The sequence below is a fragment of the Engystomops pustulosus genome, chromosome 7, assembly GCF_040894005.1.
Source record: "Engystomops pustulosus chromosome 7, aEngPut4.maternal, whole genome shotgun sequence".
Taxonomy (NCBI): Eukaryota; Metazoa; Chordata; class Amphibia; order Anura; family Leptodactylidae; genus Engystomops; species Engystomops pustulosus.
The window spans coordinates 164,394,941-164,416,362 of NC_092417.1; the positions used below are offsets into that span (position 1 = coordinate 164,394,941).

At 46.1% G+C, this 21,422-nt stretch overlaps 1 protein-coding gene across 11 annotated transcripts in view; it reads left to right on the top strand.

Annotated features, from left to right (window-relative positions):
* Positions 1 to 21,422, top strand: part of PPFIBP2 (PPFIA binding protein 2) — a 142,428-nt gene that overhangs the window by 31,330 nt on the left and 89,676 nt on the right. For all 11 annotated transcript variants that reach the window (XM_072118636.1, XM_072118635.1, XM_072118645.1 and 8 more), the window contains exon 3: positions 7,734 to 7,948. In XM_072118636.1, the coding sequence (XP_071974737.1) occupies positions 7,734 to 7,948 (215 nt within the window). The remainder of the gene's footprint in view (positions 1 to 7,733; positions 7,949 to 21,422) is intronic.

A 21,422-nucleotide genomic window follows, 5' to 3' on the forward strand; every position in this document is an offset into this window, starting at 1 on the left:
CTAGACACACAGGCAGTTAAAAAATAGGCGAGAACTGGAACTATGTCTATTGCTGTCTGTATCTCTGGTTCTGTAGCACACAGGGGCACATTTACTTAACCGTCCCGTCGCGATCCCCGAGGTGCGTCGTCCGAAGAGGATTTGGGTCTGACGTGATTCACTAAGATTATGCGCCCGATATCCTGCATGTGTCGCTTCCCCGCTCAGGTCCGACAGAGTTCACCATCTTCTTCCCGGTGTATGTGAGTGCATGTGTCGTGACACAATTTGAATTTTTAATTCCGCTGTTTGTCCGAATCAGTTGGGTTGTCCGACGGCCACGCCCCCCTATTTGTGTCACGTGAAAGCCGGCGCCGATGCTCCAAAATCCAATCGCATGCGCCAAAAACCCCTGTGCCATTCAGGGCAAATCGGAAATATTTGGGAAACCCGATAGAAATGCGTCCGACGGACCCTTAGTAAATGTGCCCCACAGAGTCAAAATCCTGATGTGATCTGAAAGATGAGATCTGTATCTTTAACATGACACCAGCAGCATGTTTCTAGGTGCTATAGAACAGAAGATAGGGACTTCTAAAGTGACATCACTCCTGCAACTACTAAACTTGATTCATCTCATTTGAAAATGAGGTGAGAAGAGTCATATTTGCCTGACTTTGGAGGAGATTTTTTTTTTATATAGGTAAATGGGTGAGATTTCAGATAAAAGAGGGATTTTTAGAAATGAAATTTCATCCTCTACATGAGGGGGGGGTAGTAGTTTATTTTTTTAAGATATCCACATTATCCTCTTCTTTTGTGGGAAAACCCCTTGAATGATCATTTTGTGGAATGTGATGTTTTTGCTTGTGCTTAAATGTTAGGGCTTGTTTCAGCCTCACAGATTTATAATGGCAAAACTTCCATCATCCGGTAACAAACACAAGACTTAGCGTTGCTATGAAATCCATGTAGCTTCATTTACTGTGGAATTTTCCCGGACGGCCGCCATGCTTGTACATTGCCCGCAGCATCTACTCGTAACTGGAACCTGGTTAAGGTGCTTCACTTCTACTACACATTAATGAAAAGTGCCGCATCAGCAAAATCTGAAAAATTTAAAAATTAACTAGTAATTGTTTATTTCTGTAACCTTCACTTGCCCCAAGTCCCGTGTGTGTGTTCCCTAAATCAACATTGACACTGCTGAGAGCAAACAAGGCAGAGAAGTGACAGAGAGAGAAAGTACATTGACTTCTACAAGTTCCCCGATGGCCTCGTCATCTGACAGTAATAAACTCTAAAAAATAGCTCTGTATGGAAAATATAGTTTGTGCTATTTTAGGCCAACAGGAGAGCAGATCCCGTAATATGGTCCTAGACTTGCACCTAGATGAATAGAAAGCAATAAGAAACTATTTTCTTCCTTGTTTAGGAAAAGTTAATAAAACAAATTTGCTAGAACAGTTTCTAATGCATTTGGACAAGTCCTGGTCCCTTAAGGGTATGAGGTGTGTAAAGGGGCGGATGAAGACTTGACCTTGGGCTGTATGAATATTATGGCCCCTATAAGTCTGGAATCACTTCCTACGTCTGGTACTAGAATCAGCTTCTTGGGGAATGGAGGATGTATCCCTTCTGCTGCTTTCAATCTGCGGTTTCAGGACCTTTGGAGGACCTTTAAAGGTCCTGAAATGGCTCTTGTGTACATGTGTATGGAGAGCAGGAACAGATGTCGAGGATTTGATGAGTGAAGGTCCTTCTCAGTATAAAATTTGGTGTGCGGTTTGGGTGGCCATGGGCCTCCTAGAGGCTTGGGCCCCGGGCGACCGCCCAAACCGCCGATATTATAATTCCCTATTTATGTAGCGCGCACAGATTACACAGCGCTGCACAAGCATGTCAAATTGGTCCCTGTCCCCATGGGGCTCACAATCTAATCAGCCTAACAGTATGTTTTGGAGTGTGGGAGGAAACCAGAGTACCCGGAGGAAACCCACGCAAACACGGAGAGAACATACAAACTCTTTGCAGATATTGACCTGAGTGGGATTCAAACCCAGGACCCCAGCGCTGCAAGGCAGAAGTGCTACTCACTCAGCCACCGTGCCGCCTTGATAATCCACTATTGGGTGTGTAAAGCCCCACTGACAGTGGGATAGCAGTGCCCAAATTCGGTAATAGGGCAGACCGGGCAGTTCATGATCAGAGCGAATTTTAACAACTATAAAGTTGACACATATCCGGATGCCTCTACATGTCCATTTAAAGTCTGTAGGTCATGTTATAGAGTCATGGGACAGTGTTATCTGTAGATACTGATATAAGAATTACTGATAGGATTGTTTCCTTGACTTTTCAGCATAGAAATATCAGAGATGTAAATTCAGAAAAGCCAAGCTATTCTAAATCCCTAAAAACCTACAATCTGCTCAGCTCCTCCTGCTCTATGACACTATGTACAATGTGTAACCTCCTCCTGGTCTATAACATTCTACCTGCAGATAGGACACTACTTACAATCTGCTCAGCTCCTCCTGCTATATAACATGCTACCTGCAGATAGGACACTATGTACAATCAGCTCAGCTCCTCCTGCTCTATAACATGCTGCCTGCAGGTAGGACACTATGTACAATCTGCTCAGCTCCTTCTGCTCTATAACATGCTGCCTGCATATAGGACACTATGTACAATCTGCTCAGCTCCTCCTGCTCTATAACATGCTGCCTGCAGATAGGACACTATATACAATCTGCTCAGCTCCTCCTACTCTATAACATGCTGCCTGCAGATAGGACACTATGTACAATCTGCCCAGCTCCTCCTGCTCTATAACATGCTGCCTGCAGATAGAACACTATGTACAATCTGCTCAGCTCCTCCTGCTCTATAACATGCTGCCTGCAGATAGGACACTATGTACAATCTGCTCAGCTCCTCCTGCTCTATAACATGCTGCCTGCAGATAAGACACTATGAACAATCTGCTCAGCTCCTCCTGCTCTATAACATGCTGCCTGCAGATAGGACACTATGTACAATCTGCTCAGCTCCTTCTGCTCTATAACATGCTGCCTGCAGATAGGACACTATGTACAATCTGCTCCGCTCCTCCTGCTCTATAACATGCTGCCTGCAGATAGGACACTATAAAGCATCAAACACACCACGTTCTATAGTCTACAATAGTCAGAACGGTTAAGATAGTCATACATATAAAAAGATGAAATAGTTAATTTTCTGGGTTATTTTCCCAGATACAGTCATGTCTGTGGTTATCTCAGAAGGAGGACGCAAAGAAGGAAATATCTAAAAATATCTTGATATGAGATAAGTAATGGGAAGCTATAGGACCAGCTCCTGTATATATCATTCATCACTGATCTCCTACAATACAAGGTCTTCAGATCCCTCTGACAAATCTCTGGCCGCTCCTCTCGCCTCTTCTCCTTCCCCTTTAAAGTGGTTCCTTCAAGTCAAGACGTATAATCAGAATAATTTGGATGGTGCTGGGAAGCTGAGCAGATGTGACAGCCCCGCCGCCTGCAGCGCCTTTCATGTTACCCATAAAGGCCCCTCGTTACCCCCTCAATAGGAGGGAAGGTGCCGGCTTGTCAGACGTCGTCCAATCACTTGTTAATTGGGATCAATATTAGAGAATGTTATTTTAATACGTTGACTTTCGACACATTCACATCATTTAGCCACCACTTCCCCGGCCAAGGAATTCCTTCAATAAGAAGTATCTGCTCGGCTTTGGATTCATTTTGCTCATAACTTTGATGCCAGGGTTGGACATGAACTTCTTGGGCCAAACAGAGGTAATGAATCTGAGGTCTACATTCCAGCTATGAAGAACATATTGCTTCATGTTGGTATCATTGTACGTATCCATGTCCTAGGGACCACCAGAAAAATTATCGTTGTGGTGAACGCTCCATCAGCCTCTAGTAATGAGGTCTTAGTAGCCTTCAAATTGGGTTGTCTTCTGCTTGACTTCTAGAGTCCAGCTTTGGGTTAGAGCCTGGGACTCATGGGATAGCTATTCACAAGAAAATATTAGGGCAGATTTACTTACCCGGTCCATTCGCGATCCAGCGGCGCGTTCTCTGCGGTGGATTCGGGTCTTCCGGCGATTCACTGAGGCAGTTCCTCCGACGTCCACCAGGTGTCGCTGCTGCGCTGTAGTCCGCCGAGGTCCGCTGGAGTGCACGGCCTATACCTGGTGAAGGTAAGCGCGTGTCCAGCGACACTTTTTTTTTTTTTAATGCGGTGGTTTCTCCGAATCTGTTGGGTTTTCGTTCGGCCACGCCCCCCGATTTCCGTTGCGTGTATGCCGGCGTCGATGTGCCACCAACCCGGGGCAATCGCGTGCAATCGCGTGCGCCAAAAACCCGGGGCAATTCAGGAAAAATCGGCACAAATCGGAAATATTCGGGTAACATGTCAGGAAAATGCGAATTGGGCCCTTAGTAAATGACCCCCAATGTGTCTTTGGCTGGTCCTTTATGGCTTATTACTGGGTCATTACCCATCAATCATTATTTGTAGGGTCCACAATAGTTTCTTCAATAGAGTCCAACACTAGAACATATCAGGCTCTAACCCAAAACTGGACACTAGACGTCTTATAGTGAGTATAGGCCTTCACCAAAGATTAAGCCATGAAGGACCAGCAGAAGACAACTCCATGTGGCAGTGACCTTGGAACAATAACTTATCTTTGGTGATCCTCTGGTAGCTGGACCAGAGAACCAGACGAGGTGGGCCAGTCCAGCACTAGGATAGATCATCATTAACATCTAATAGGTTATTTGTGATGATCCCATAAGATGTAGACCCTACAGATAAGTGATTGCCCCAAGGTCACTTTCACATAGGGTTGTCTTCTGCTGGTCCTTCAGGGCTTATTCTTTGGTCAGAGCCTGCGCTCACTATAAGACTTCTAGGGACTGTTGGACTCTTGGAATAAGAAACTATTGTGGACCCTACAAATCATGACAGATGGGTAAGGTAGGACTGGTCCATCTAGTGGACCTTGGCTCCAACCAAAGATAATCCATGAAGGACCAGCAGAGGACAACACAATGTGGTTTTGACCTTACAGCAATCGCTTATTAGAAGAGTCTACATTTTATGGGATTATCAAAAATAACCTATTAGACGTTGATCATGATATGCCCCAGTGTGGGACTGGCCCATCTGATGATCCTCTGGGGAAAGGGCCAGAGTACTGGAGGATCATCAGGTGGGCCAGTCCATGGGATATATCATCATAAACGTCTAATAGGTTATTTGTGATAATCCCATAAGATGTGGACCCTGGTGATGAGTGATTGCTCCAAGGTCACTGCCACATGGTGTTGTCTTCTGCTGGTCCATCATGGCTTATTCTTTGGTGGGAGCATAGGCCCACTATAAGAGCCAGTCCTGCTCACTTGTCAGTGATTTGTTGTAGACCCTTCTGAACAGCTATCCCATAAGTCCCCCTGAAGTAAATGGATCAGTAGCTGAGAATACGCACCAATGCTTCATTTACTTGTAGACCCTTGTTCATCTAATCGCTGAGGGTCCTAGAAAAGTCCCATAGAAGACAATAGAGCAATGTGCTGCATTGAGTTGTATTGGACTTCCATCATGGCTTACAGGACAAACCGATCCTAAAATCCTGTGCAGTATAGATGGATAACGGCTACCAGTGGCCCTGACATCCGGGACTCCCTTTGGTCGGACATTCATCCCCTTATCCTGTGGGAAACCCCCATTTGAGCACTCCCCTAGCTCCACCCCTGAGGAGCCTTGGCCACACCTCCGCTTTAGCACTTTTTAATACTAATTAGAAACAGTGACCTGTATCCTGACTGGACCTTATAGCAGACTTGGAATCTGTATAATATTACAGTATAATACTATACTATATGCATCAGACCTGACACAACAATGCATCATAATATACAGTTTATTAATAAACCATGTAGAAAAGTTATTCAAGTTTTTGAATTCTGAATAAATTCGAGCTTAATTTCATGTCCTTAGTGACCATACTTGGTTCCAGTCTTGCAGGAGATGAATATTTGAGGATTATCTCTCCGATGTTGTGGGGACACCCAGTGGTAGAGACAGGAAACTTTACATTTCTCCGAAAAACAGCCTTGTACAAGGAATTCTTAGAAAAGATTTGGTGACAGACTCTGCCTCCTATTGAGCAATTTTGATATTGTCACAGGATTCTTATAAGCGATTTCTAAAAATATGATGAACTGTAACCCTTAGGCCCATCGTTGGCATGCAGTGCAATCCATAGGACTCATGGACTATTGAGTCTAGTGACTCTCTTTAAGTCAGTATAACTAATGATTATAGTTATGTACAAAACTTCAGGTGAAACCGAGGGCAATAAACTTCTGTAAACTGCGCTGCTCTGGTTATTGGGTGACTGAGAAGTGAAGTAGGGGCACGCAGCTCGGCTTCACCCAGTGCACTGCGTATGTGTCAGAGGCTCAAGCAGACAGATCCCATAGCATTCACAGCTACCTACTGCCAGGATTTTTCTTCATAAGGACAAGGGCAAGAGTAGTAGTACTTTGCGGTGCCCATATCTACAGGATAGGAGTAGTAGTACTGTGCGGTGCCCATATATACAGGATAGGAATAGTAGTACTGTGCTGTGCCCATATCTACAGGATAGGAGTAGTAGTACTGTGCTATGCCCATATATACAGGATAGGAGTAATAGTACTGTGCTGTGCTTATATATACAGGATAGGAGTAGTAGTACTGTGCTGTGCTTATATATACAGGATAGGAGCAGTAGTACTGTGCGGTGCCCATATAGACAGGATAGGAGTAGTAGTACTGTGCTGTGCCTACATATACAGGATAGGAGTAGTAGTACTGTGCTGTGCCTATATATACAGCATATAAGTAGTAGTATTGTGCGGTGCCCATATAGACAGGATAGGAGTAGTAGTACTGTGCTGTGCCTATATATACAGGATAGGAGTAGTAGTACTGTGCTGTGCCCATATATACAGGATAGGAGTAGTAGTACTGTGCCCATATATACAGGATAGGAGTTGTTGTACTTTGCTGTGCCCGTGTTTACAGGATAGGAGTAGTAGTACTGTGCTGTGCCCATATATACAGTATAGGAGTTGTTGTACTTTGCTGTGCCCATGTTTACAAGATAGGAGTAGTAGTACTGTGCTGTGCCCATATATACAGGAAAGGAGTAGTAGTACTGTGCGGTGCCCATATATACAGGATAGGAGTAGTAGTACTGTGCTGTGCCCATATATACAGGATAGGAGTAGTAGTACTGTGCTGTGCCCATATATGCTGGATAGGAGTAGTTGTGCTGTGCTAAACATGTAAATACACGATAGGAGTAGTAGTGCTGTGCTGTGCCCAAACTTACAGAGGACACAGTTGAAGTTTGGCTTGACAGGGGCAGCTCCGTGCTTCCATAGGGCCTGGTATATCTGTGATTCTTCGGGTCCTGACTATGTCCCCCTCCCTCCCTGCGCCTGTTAGTCGGATAATCTGCTTGCAGGTAGACCACAGGTGTAAACACTGTTCATCCAAAAAAATTAGGCACTTAATGGGTTACTCAGTTGAAAACAAGCAGAGTCCCAATTCTTTCTCTCGCTGCGGTGACATATTCCTGTGGCTTTGTCTGCCGATGATAGTCATACAGTATAACGAAGGCACAAAAGGTCCAGTGTGTAATTCTGCTTTCTCGTTATCTTTAGGCACAAAGGCCATCACAGAATTTGCCAACGGAGTCTTTGAAGTGGGATCACCGGTTCCCTCGGAATATTATGGAACTATAACAATTTTGCATCTGATAGAGGAATTAAAGATATCCCTGGAAATGGTGGAAAACCCGGAGGATCGTGAAGCTTTACGGAATCAGATTCCCAGCGCCACGGCGTCCTATGTCATCTCATGGCTGGAGAGTAACCTGGTGAGTAGCCTCAGTACTGTACCTCCTATTAAAGGCAATGGTGTACCCTAAAACGATGCTCTTCTTAATGGCAGTGCGAGGTGTTATACTACATAGAATGAAAAAGTTGTGCGTTTTTGGGTGAACACTTGATTCTGCACTAAAACTTTGCAACTTTGTGCAGTTTCATACAATCTTTTCCACCTTTGATGAGATGGGAATACCCCTTTAAGGCTGGGGAGCCAAGTTTCTTTGATTAATAAAAATGTTGCCATTGTATACATTTGTATGGAATGCTGAATCCCTTATTCAAGAGTCCAGTGGGCGGTCCTATTCAGTTATTGAGAGTCATCACTATATGCACTTGTACATGGAAAACTGCCAGTTACATTGTGGGAACAGCTACTAGACTGGTGGGCAGCTGGCACCCACCTCTAGGGTGTCTGGAGCTGTTTGGCACCCTAGTTCCTGCTTTATACCTGGGCTGAAAGTAGACACTATCCCTGCAGCCACTAAACTTGACTCATCTCAAGTGAAAATGGGATAAGAAAAGTCATATTTACCTGACCTCGAAGGAGATTTTTCAGAGGTAAAAACTGAGATTTCACATAAAATGGGGGAATCGAGAAAGGATATTTCATCCTCTATGTGAGGGGGCTATTACTTTAGTGGGTTAAAACCTGTACACAGGTTCCCTTTAAGTAGCTGAGCAAATGGGGAGCTGAGGAGGGTAGGAAGAGAGTTGAAGCATGAAAGGGAAGGGACCAGAGAGCAGGTCTTTATTTAATCTGACCCCTTTTATGCCTCGGACCCCTAGACTGGTGGGAATGCAACAGAACATCTTATGGAAACCATCCATTAAGGCACTTTAATAAATTACCCATAACACAAATATCCATAAACTTTAACAGTATAAGTTAACTTCCAAAATATGTCTTCTTGCTGTAGGTCACAGCTTTATTCTTATATATTTTAAATCCAAAAATCAGGCACTTGGGTAGAATAACACAATTTCGAGCCCTGGAAGCTGTATTCACAGCTGGACTCCCAGTTGGCAAGTCGGGCAACCGAGCGACCACCAACTCAAATCTTCTACCATTCCCTGTGACTTGAAATTAACTAGAAAATACAAAGGCAAAACATTGCATAAAACATTACTAAGGTCCTTACGCCAGTTTTCTGTCGGACTTTGCATGTTCTTTCTAGTGGAAATTGCTTGCACAGGTATTTATGAAGTGTCCGCACCACAAATGTGTCGCACGCGACTCTTTTGTTTCAGGGTTACACTACTTGTCGCATGTTAATGGTGCACCAAAAAAAAAAGTGGTGCATTCTGCCGGAGCAGTGCAGGTGGCCCCAGATTCATGAAGAACATGCACCAGAAATCCTGAATCTGGCGCCCCCTGCACTTCACAAAGGCAAACTGCATATAGTACACACTGCACTGTTTCTAGTAAATGTGCTTGAGTGTCACCTCAAAGAAAATAAAAGATGAGCCGTATAAACCCAAATGAATGAAATACAAGCTATAGTAAGAATCTTATACCGAATGGTCAGACATCAGGTAGTAGCACAGTCACCCTGTTACTTCCGCTGCTCAGGTGTGGGTGACACATCACCCGGCTCACCTTAGTTCCTCCTTTTTGAGCTATTTGTGGTCAATGTTCAACAGAAGAGACAACAGAAAGGCGGCGGGTGATAGGCCGGACGGCAGCACATGGCCGCCAAGAATGCCGCAGCTCCTCCGCTGACTCAGTGTAGATAGCAGCTCCGCGCTTCGCTTCCCTTCTGTTTGCCTGGAGGAATGTCTGCACAGAGACGGAAGTCCCTCCGCATTAGTGACTGCGATTAAAGGAGATGTTCACAGGTAAATTCTAATACAGCTTATTGTTACAGCATGAAGTACTGCGCCGTGTAACACGTAGGTTATACCGGTGTCGCCGTCTCATTGAAGAACTACGTTCCACATGGTTTGCAACGCGTCGGCATTATCGTACTGTCTCTTTCGCTTTACTACTGTTATACACTGTACATGATGGTGTGTTATATAAGGATAGAAATTGGTTATTGAGGATAGCTTAGTCTTAGGGGGTCATCATGTATACTTCCATATTCCGGATCTGTACTAGGGACGGTCATAGTATCATATGAACCCATAAAGTAGCTCCAGGAGCCTGTATTATATAGATATAACAATAATATGGTGTGCCATATGGCAGCACAGCCTTATATAAGGAGGATAGGCAGGGGCTCCTTGTGCCCCCATGTAGGATCATGTTTGGCATGTGCATGATCCCCCGTAATTGGCTGATAGGGCCCCTGTGCTGTAGGGAGACACACAGGAGGTGCAGCCCATTGGGAATAGAGATGAGCGGATCCGATGTTTGGGGATCGGGTTCAGCCACGTGACCAGGACATATTTCCGGGAACAGACAATCTGACACATTGACGCCCCTCCTCTGGCTAATCATAACCATGGCTAGTTGCTCGGGGTATTAATCTGCTGGATCTGGCAAAATGTCCATGTCGAGTGGCTGAACACAAACGTCAGCTCCGCTCATCTCTAATTGGGCACTATTGTATATAGCATTGCGGACCTGTAGTAGATTAGTGGGGGAGGGAAGCAGTAAGTACATTTCGTTATTGTACTGGACCCCCCAGAGAGCGCTTTTCAATATCATCGCTAATATTTGCCACTACTCCATTGTATATACTGTTTTTAAAGGGGTTGTCAGGAGTTTAAAACATATGGCTTCTTCCAGATATAGCGCCACACCTGACCATGGGTAGTGTGTGGTATTGCAGTTAATCTTTATTCATCTCTATACAGCTGGGCTGCAATACCACTACCCATTGTCAGGGGTGACACTGTTTTTGGAAGAAAGCAGTCATGTTTGTAACCTCTGGACAACCCCTTTAAGCAGAATCCTCACTGATATGGGTCCACCACCACTCACCATCTGAGGACTCCAAAAGTCACTTAAAATTGACCTTACCTTATCAGTCTTAGGACTTGTTTACTTTCCGGATGCATACTTGCCCCTAGGTGATGGGATGAATTGACCCCTCTGCTTGTGACCTCCTCCTCACCCTCAATGGTCAAGATTAGAGAAAGTCCAGTTGTTTACAACAACAAATATTTAGTGATTGGTGGTGGTCCTAAAATCCCCCCTCTCTACAAACATGTCCAAGGGCAGAACCAGGGCTCATTGTCCCACAGGTTTCAGTTTAATACAGGTCAGTTCTCACTTTTGTAGCAGCATTTTACTAATATCTGTAAGAATAATTGTAAAAATAACAGCAAAAATATTCAATATTCACTCACATTCTACTGATGGATCTGACCTCCATCTAGGAATGCTCTTGTTCTTTGTTGGAGTTGTACGAGTTGATTGTTGTGCTGCATTACCACACTCAGCCACAGGCAGGGCCGGCACTATGGGTAGGCAAAGTGGGCAATTGCCCAGGGCCCCATGAAAGAGGAGAATCTCTTCTTTCAAATGAATCTTGAATTTTGTTTCTAGGTGCCAGGGATCCAGAGATATTCAGGTTTATAGTGAGAATATCAGGTGCCATTTTTATATATAAAAATCACTCCCGATGGTAGTTTAACAGTTAATATCTCCGTTTTCCTGACACTTAGAAACACTCATTTAGATTTATATAAAAGAGGAGACTCTCTTCTTTCATAGGAAAAAAGAAGTGAGGTTCTATGTGTCACAGAGCCAGAGATACAGCCCTCTGAAGTGTCCCCCCCCCCTCCAGATTCTTAGCCATCAGGCTACAGGGAGAATTTGCTGCACACAGGAGCTGCTGCACCTCACAGATAATGGAAATATTCCTACATTCTGATAAGGAATAATATCAACTAATATTCATGTTTTTAACCCTTCTCTACGCAGAACTATCTAAGAACACACTTTCTCTCTTATTGCCTTTTATTTTGTGACAGTTTTTTTTTTTTTTAAGAAATTGACTGATACGATGCACATTCGATCCTCGTCGTCTAATGTGGCTACATATTAACACCGTGACCCAGAACATGTCCATAAAGTTATATGTAACACCAAAAACACACACATGTTCTGGAATAAAGTTTGTATTGCACACCATCCTCCATTACTTACACCGATGTTATGACGTTCTCACTCTCAATCTTATGATCCGCAGAGGGTTCTGTTATTGTGCGGCTAATACAATGGCGCACATCTAAAAAGGACTTTTGTTATCTCATTAGCTCGGTTATGGATATATAGTTATTTATTTGGGTTACCACTGTGTAAGGATCATACAATGATAGATCTGTGTGAGGCTCAGTGCAATATTCTGCAAAAATAGTTTGGTGTCCCCTGTGGATTTAACGTTCCCTTTGCTGCATATTTTGGTGAAAATTCTCCAATATTACAGTTTGTTTTACCATACTAAAGGGAGCCTCTTACTGACTGTAACTTGTCATAAAATAGTTTTATTTTGGGGTCCCACTTTTAGTTTTGCCCAGGGCCCCACTTTTTCTAGAACCGGCGCTGGCCACAGGTAAGTGGGGCGCTGTTTCTAAAAAGAAAAAAGTCATGTTTTTCTAAACTCATATCATCCCTTAAAGATGCTCTTCCAGTCCACCTCCATGAATGTAAAACAAAATCCGCTCTTGGTGTAGACCAATGTCTTTACAGATAAACGCTACAGGAGGTATAGGTGAAAAGGGCTACGGGAGACATAGATTTCCCTATTATGGTTCTAACAGAACTGTGTGGAGCCCCAGAGACCAGGGGAGTCCCACATAGTGGTGGGTTGTAAGCAGGAGTGCACCAGCCATGGGGCGAGTTGAGTTTCTTGCCTCAGACAGCACCACCTGCAGCAAGATGTGGGGGCAGCATCAAGGGGGCAGTTATCTGCTACAAAGCAGGGCCTGCAACTTAAAAACTAATGTCTCTTCATAGCTGCTGTCAGCATTGGTGCGAGAACCCACGTGCTAAAAAATAACCTAATATATGATTACTGGATGTGGCAGACGGAGGCGGTATGCTATAGCTCACCTCAGGCAGCAGAGAGTTTATGTTCATCTGAGTCTGTGTTAAAATTAGAACTGGTTCAGAGGGGATGGAAGACCCATAACCTCCTTTTCCACCCCTTGGTCCGAAGTAGAGTTGCCCATAACCGTTATCCTCTTCCTCTTCTTGTCTAGTTTCTTGGTCTACACCAAAAATGGAGTGATGTTTCAGTAGCACCATTTGGGTTTAACATTAAGACATGATTTTGCTTAAGAGTCCCCAAAATTCCAAATGCAACATGTTTTAGCTGTGTTACGCATGGTCCCGCGACCCATATCGCAGGTCACGAACTCGCCCATGCCCCTCTTGACCCGCCAGCGCGGGGCCTCGCAGAACCGTTGTGACCTCGGTTCTGCTATTGACTTTGATCCTGTTCCGCTGCCTTTACCTATTGCTACGTCCCAACTCTTATCCCGTGCTGCCCTGACCTCCTGCCTGTCCCTGACTACGATCTTGCCTAACGTCTGTGTACCTCGCCTTGGCCGCCACTGCGGATGAAGTCGCACCTGTGGAACAACGCAGTGGCACCCGGCCGCAACAAGTCCAACCCGCTTTGCAGCGGGCTCTGGTGAAAACCGGGTACCACTTAGATTCCAGTCCCAGATGTCCGCTTACATCATGGTCCGCGGTGGTCCAGTGGGTCCACTACCCCTGGAGCCTGACAAACTTGACCCACCAATTTCAGCAGAACCGGACAATCTTCAGATGAAGGCAGAATTTGGGGAAGATAAGGATTTATTTTTGGAATGTTTTACCCAACATCAGAAATTCCTGGCAGCAGATTTTTCACCTCCTCACATTCGGAGCACACGCACTTCTTGGTTTGTCAAAGTGTGCATGGGAGTGGTGGGCGAGATGTTGAGATGTTGGGTGTATTGCCAAACAAAAAGTCCCAAAATTTTGCCTGGCAAGAAAGATGGATCAAACTAGTTGGAATATCTAGTAGCAGATGCCCTGTATAATTGTACCGCCGCATGTTCCGAAGACTGAGTGGATCATTCACCGTGTAGACTAAGAGATAAGCGATGACAAGCGATGATCTCATCTGGGATCAACACCCAGGAGGTTCTTGGTTCCTGACTTCTTATAACTAAAGTCTCAACTTGCTGTTAAAATCTACATTATACCGTGAAATCCTGTAGGACGGGAGTGTTGACAGTTTATATAGAGAAGCCATAATAATCATTCCGCCTATAAACCTGGTGGTATTAGAGATATCAACGGGCAACACCCAAATACCAGATCTCCGGGACCTATGTTCTTAGCTATCCAGTTTTACTCCTAAATTTCCCTGTGTTCTCTGGCTGCTGGTGACTACTCATTAGGTGGTTCTTCTATATCTGCCACGTTAGAAAATAACATTTTAAGGTTTTGTAGTAAGAGAAATTGCCAGTTTTTTCCTACAAATATGGACTTGGTCAGAATTAGGTAAACCCAGAAAAGTGTTAGCATTAGAGATGAGCGAACATGCTCGTCCGAGCTTGATGCTCGGTCGAGCATTAGCGTACTCGAAACTGCTCGTTGCTCGGACGAATACTTCGCCCGCTCGAGAAAATGGCAGCTCCCGCCGTTTTGCTTTTTGGCGGCCAGAAACAGAGCCAATCACAAGCCAGGAGACTCTGCACTCCACCCAGCATGACGTGGTACCCTTACACGTCGATAGCAGTGGTTGGCTGGCCAGATCAGGTGACCCTGGGATAGACTAGCCGCTGCCCGCGCTGCTCGGATCATTCTGTCTCTGGATGCCGCTAGGGAGAGAGCTGCTGCTGGTCAGGGAAAGCGTTAGGGTGTTCTATTAGCTTACTGTTAGGCAGGAGTGATTCTCCAAGAACCCAACAGCCCTTCTTAGGGCTACAATAACGTTATACTTTTTTTTTTTTATTTGCAGCTAGTACCATATTGTGAGGAATTTGCAGGGGGACTTGCTACCGTTGTGTTTAGCTCTTAGTGACACACATATCCACCTCAAACACCAAAGTGGGAAAATTTATTAGGGGTTTGATTTCAATTAGGCACAGTCTGCCATTTACTTTTTATTTTACGTTTATTTTTTTAATAACTCAGTGTCATCTCATCTGGCATAGTAGTGTGCTTTCATACTTGGCTAGAAAATAGCCATAGGAGAATCCAAACAGCTTACTTACGCCTACAGTAGCGTTATATATATTTGATTTCTGGTTGATCTGCTGGTGGCTGTACTTGCTGCAGTGCATCTACTAGCAAATTGTGAGCAATTTGTAGTGAGACTTGCGACCGGTGTGTTTTGCGCTTAGTGACGCACATATCCATTGCAAAGACCGAAGTGGGAAAATTTAGTAGGGGTTGGATTTCAATTAGGCACAGTCTGCCATTTTTCCTTTTTTATTTTACGTTTATTTTGTTTCATAACTCTGCGTCATCTCATCTGGCATAGTAGTGTGCTTTCATACTTGGCTAGAAAATAGCCATAGGAGAATCTAAACGGCTTACTTACGCCTACAGTAGCGTTAAATATATTTGATTTCTGGTTGATCTGCTGGTGGCTGTACTTGCTGCAGTGCATCTACTAGCCAATTGTGAGCAATTTGTAGTGAGACTTGCGACCGGTGTGTTTTGCGCTTAGTGACGCACATATCCATTGCAAAGACCGAAGTGGGAAAATTTAGTAGGGGTTGGATTTCAATTAGGCACAGTCTGCCATTTTTCCTTTTTTATTTTACGTTTATTTTGTTTCATAACTCTGCGTCATCTCATCTGGCATAGTAGTGTGCTTTCATACTTGGCTAGAAAATAGCCATAGGAGAATCTAAACGGCTTACTTACGCCTACAGTAGCGTTATATATATTTGATTTCTGGTTGATCTGCTGGTGGCTGTACTTGCTGCAGTGCATCTACTAGCCAATTGTGAGCAATTTGTAGTGAGACTTGCGACCGGTGTGTTTTGCGCTTAGTGACGCACATATCCATTGCAAAGACCGAAGTGGGAAAATTTGGTAGGGGTTGGATTTCAATTAGGCACAGTCTGCCATTTTTCCTTTTTTATTTTACGTTTATTTTGTTTCATAACTCTGCGTCATCTCATCTGGCATAGTAGTGTGCTTTCATACTTGGCTAGAAAATAGCCATAGCAATAGGATAGCATTGTTTGGTTTTAAAAACTCAAAAACACAAAAAAAAGTTAAAAAAAAATTAAAGTTATAACTCTCATTTTAAAAATGTTTAACCCGAGGGCTAGGGGTAGAGGACGAGGGCGGGGACGTGGGCGTCCAACTACTGCAGGGGTCAGAGGCCGTGGTCCTGGGCGGGGTGAGACACCACCTGCTGATGAGGGAGCAGGGGAACGCCGCAGAGCTACACTCCCTAGGTTCATGTCTGAAGTTACTGGGACTCGTGGTAGAGCACTGTTGAGGCCAGAACAGTGCGAACAGGTGATGTCGTGGATTGCTGACAATGCTTCGAGCAATTTGTCCACCAGTCAGTCTTCCACGCAGTCCACCCATGTCACCGAAATCGCCACTCCTCCAGCTCCTGCACCTCAGCCTCCTCCCCCCCAGTCTGCCCCCTCCCAGGAAAATTTGGCATTTGAACCGGCATACTCTGAGGAACTGTTTTCTGGACCCTTCCCACAGTCACAAACCACTTGTCCAGTTGCTGCTGAGCAATTTTCCGATGCCCAGGTTTTCCACCAGTCACAGTCTGTGGGTGATGATGACCTTCTTGACGTAGTGGAAGTGTGTAAAGAGGTGTCCGACGATGAGGAGACACGGTTGTCAGACAGTGGGGAAGTTGTTGTCAGGGCAGGAAGTCCGAGGGGGGAGCAGACTGAGGGATCGGAGGATGATGAGGTGACAGACCCAAGCTGGGTTGAGAGGCCGGGTGAACACAGTGCTTCTGAGACGGAGGAGAGTCCTCGACCAGAACAGGTTGGAAGAGGCAGTGGTGGGGCCAGACGGAGAGGCAGGGCCAGAGCTGGTGCATCAGCGCCAAATGTGTCAACTAGTGAAGCTCCCGTGGCGAGGGCTCTTGCGGCGAGGGCTAGATCTTCAGAAGTCTGGAGGTTCTTTAAGGAAACACCGGATGACCGACGGACTGTGGTGTGCAACATTTGCCAAACCAGGCTCAGCAGGGGTTCCACCACTACTAGCTTAACTACCACCAGTATGCGCAGGCATATGAATGCTAAACACCCCACTCAGTGGCAACAAGCCCGTTCACCTCCGGCCGTGCACACCACTGCTCCTTCCCCTGTGTCAGCTGATAGTCAGCCCCCTGCCCAGGACCCTGCCACAAAAACCCCATCGTCGCCTCCACGATCCTCCACAGCATCCACCAGCGTTCAGCTCTCCATACCCCAGACGCTGGAGCGGAAACGCAAATATAGTGCAACCCACCCGCACGCCCAAGCCCTTAATGTGCACATCTCCAGATTGCTTAGCCTGGAGATGCTGCCCTATAGGCTAGTAGAGACCGAGGCCTTTCGCAACCTCATGGCGGCGGCCGCCCCTCGGTATTCGGTCCCCAGCCGCCACTACTTTTCCCGATGTGCCGTCCCAGCCCTGCACCAGCACGTGTCAGACAACATCATCCGTGCCCTGACCAACGCCGTTTCTGACAAGGTCCACCTGACCACGGACACGTGGACGAGTGCTGCCGGGCAGGGCCACTATATATCGCTGACGGCACATTGGGTTAACTTGGTGGAGGCTGGGAGCGAGTCTGACCCTGCGGCTGGTCATATACTGCCGACGCCGAGGATTGCGGGGCCTACCTCGGTCCAGGTGTTTCAGGCCTACTATGCCTCCTCCTCCTCCCACCCCTCCTCCACCTCCTCCTCCGAACTACCATCCGTGGGCACGGCGCCATCAGTCGGTAGCTCTAGGCACAGCAGCAGTGCCGTCGCTAAGCGACAGCAGGCGGTGCTCAAACTGCTGAGCCTAGGCGATAAAAGGCACACCGCCCAAGAGCTATTACAGGGCATCACGGCGCAGACTGATCTGTGGCTGGCACCGCTGAACCTGAAGCCAGGCATGGTTGTGTGTGACAACGGCCGTAACCTGGTGGCGGCTCTGCAACTCGGCAGACTGACACATGTGCCATGCCTGGCCCATGTGTTAAATCTGATAGTTCAGCGTTTCCTCAAGACATACCCCAATCTGTCTGATTTGCTCACGAAGGTGCGCCGCATCTGTGCGCATTTCAGGAAGTCCAGCACAGATGCTGCCACTCTCAGGGCAGCGCAGCGCCGCCTCCAACTGCCCGCTCACCGACTGTTGTGCGACGTGCCCACGAGGTGGAATTCAACATTAACCATGTTATCCAGAGTTTACCAGCAGCGCCGAGCGATTGTAGACTGCCAGATGTCAACTTCCACCAGAACTGGTAGTCAGGTCAGTCAGCTTCCTCAAGTCTACAATGAGGAGTGGACGTGGATGTCTGATATCTGTCAGGTGCTGAGTAACTTTGAGGAGTCAACACAGATGGTCAGTGGCGATGCCGCCATCATCAGCCTCACCATCCCGCTGCTTGGCCTGTTGAAAAACTCTCTGATCAGCATGAAGTCGGAAGCTTTGCGCTCGTCACAAGAGACGGGGGAAGAAGATTCCCTTGTTGATAGCCAAAGCACCCTGAGGTCTGTTTCTCAGCGCATATCGGAGGAGGTGGAGGTGGAGGAGGATGAGGAGGAAGAGGAGGAGAATGTTGGCGAGACACAAGAGGGGACCATTGTTGAGTCCTTCACTGTTCAGCGTGTATGGGCAGAAGAAGAGGAGTTGGAGGAGTTGGAGGAGGAGGAAATGGACAGTCAGGCCAGTGAGGGGAGTGAATTCTTACGCGTTGGTACTCTGGCGCATATGGCAGATTTCATGCTAGGCTGCCTATCCCGTGACCCTCGCGTTCAAAGAATTTATTCCAGCACTGATTACTGGGTGTTCACTCTCCTGGACCCACGGTACAAGCAAAATCTTTCCACTCTCATCCCTGGAGAGGAAAGGAGTGTGAGAATGCATGAATACCAGCAGGCCCTGGTGCACAAGCTGAAACAGTATTTCCCTTCTGACAGCGCTAGCGGCAGAGTGCGTAGTTCAGCGGGACAAGTAGCGAGGGAGAGTAGGCGAGCAGGCAACTTGTCCAGCACTGGCAAGGGTACGCTTTACAAGGCTTTTGCCAGCTTTATGTCACCCCAGCAAGACACTGTCACCTGTCCCCAGTCTCGGCAGAGTAGGGCTGATCTTTACAGAAAGATGGTGAGGGAGTACGTAGCTGACCATACCATCGTCCTAAATGATCACACAGCTCCCTACAACTACTGGGTTTCAAAGCTGGACATGTGGCACGAACTGGCGCTGTACGCCTTGGAGGTTCTTGCCTGCCCTGCCGCTAGCGTCTTGTCCGAGCGGGTTTTCAGTGCAGCTGGTGGCATCATCACCGATAAGCGTACACGCCTGTCGACTGACAGCGCTGACAGGCTGACGCTTATTAAGATGAATAAAGCCTGGATTTCTCATAATTTCCAATCTCCACCAGGTGAAGGAAGCTCAACCTGAATAATTGATCCACTCCTCCTCCTCCTCATTTTCCTCCTTCTCCTCCTCTTTGTACAGTAAAGCAGAGGAAACTGGCTATTTTTTGACAGGGCCCACTGGCTCTAGCTATAGCACTTTATGCATTTAATTTTTCTGGAGGGCCACCTACCTGCTCCTCTGTTTTAAACAATTTTTGGGAGTGCCACATACAGGCACTCAATCTATTCAATTTTTCTGGAGGGCCACCTACCTGCTCCTCTGGTTTGAAAATTTTTTTGGACTGCCACATACAGGCACTCAATCTATTCCATTTTACTGGAGGGCCACCTACCTGCTCCTCTGGTTTGAAAAATTTTTGGGACTGCCACATACAGGCACTATCCAAATTAAATTGTCTCCATAGCAGCCTCCACACGTTGTCTCCATTGCTACCTCCAAAAGTCGTCCATATAGCTGCCTCCATACATCGTCCCTTTATCAAACGAGGTGTGTCAGGCAGAAATTTGGGTTGTTTTCATGGATTCCACATCAAAGTTGTTAACTTTGTCGCCACCCTGCTGTGTTATCCACAAAATATACTGGCAAACTTTTATCATTTACCAATATTATTTCAGCGCTTCTTGCGCATCTGTTTACATTCCCCTCACCCGGCATATCCTAAACTTATAAGAACGCTACTACACTTGATCTTATACAAAAGGTTCTTAGAAGTGCTGTTTGGGGAGTAGCCTAGAGACAGGGGCTTGGATTGGCGAAAGCTCGCCTGGCAGCGGAGCGCCAGCTCCATGCCAAGATCCAACTAACATAGTTTTAACTGCAGCACCTTTAATCTACTACTAGTTCACTGCCTCCATACATGGTCCCCTTATCAAACGAGCTGTGTCAGGCAGAATTTTGGGTTGTTTTCATGGCTTCCATGTTAACTTTGTCGCCACCCTGCTGTGTAATCCACAAAATATACTGGGAAACTTTTATCATGTACCGATATTATTTGAGCGCTTCTTGCTCACCTCCTTTGGTTCCTCTCTGCCACCCATTGGTTTGAAGCCTGAGTCCATTTAGGGTATGTCGCCATGCCTCTCTCTAGCCTGCTGCCGCTGCCTCTGCATGCCGTCCCCTATAGTGTCAGGGTCAATTATTGCATGTTTTAGATGCTATCTAGCTTCATTCTGTCACTCTGTCATGGCCATGCTGTTGCCCATAATTTTGGCATAATGGTGCGATTAGGCAGCCTCAGAGGCATCCATGCATGCTGCCCCTGCTGTTTCCTGTCCATTTCCGTGGTGTTTCCATCCTTTTCTGAGGTTCCCAGGTGTTTGGCCAAGCTTCCCTGTGCAGAGCCTTGGTCCCCTTGAAAAATGCTCGAGTCTCCCATTGACTTCAATGGGGTTCGTTATTCGAGACGAGCACTCGAGCATCGGGAAAAGTTCGTCTCGAATAACGAGTACCCGAGCATTTTAGTGCTCGCTCATCTCTAGTTAGCATCTAAAAAGGATTTCCTTATCAACAGTTTGGGATTTCATTAACTAAGACCATCTTATATAAGGAATAACTCTCAATGCCCAATGGTGGCTAATGTTAAAAGGCTAAAGGACCTGTGATGATGTCACCCTGGTCACATGAAATTAGGTCCTCCCCCGACTCACTCTATAGATCCCTAGATGCCATCCAAGTTTTTAACTTGGCATTAGTGGAGCCTAGAGCCCCTCAGGCTCATATGCATCATTTTTAAAGCCCCTTTTTCTTAAAAACAAAGGCATAATAAACTAAAAGAACAGCGGATCCTGCTAGAGGGGGCACGCACCAGTATGTCAGTGTGTTTGGTTTACAATCCTTGATCAGGTTATAGATGTCCTTTAATTAAGTCATATTAATGACATAGGACACTTCAGCATCAAAGCCTAACGTTTATATTATATGTGACACAGACGTTGCAAGATTACTTT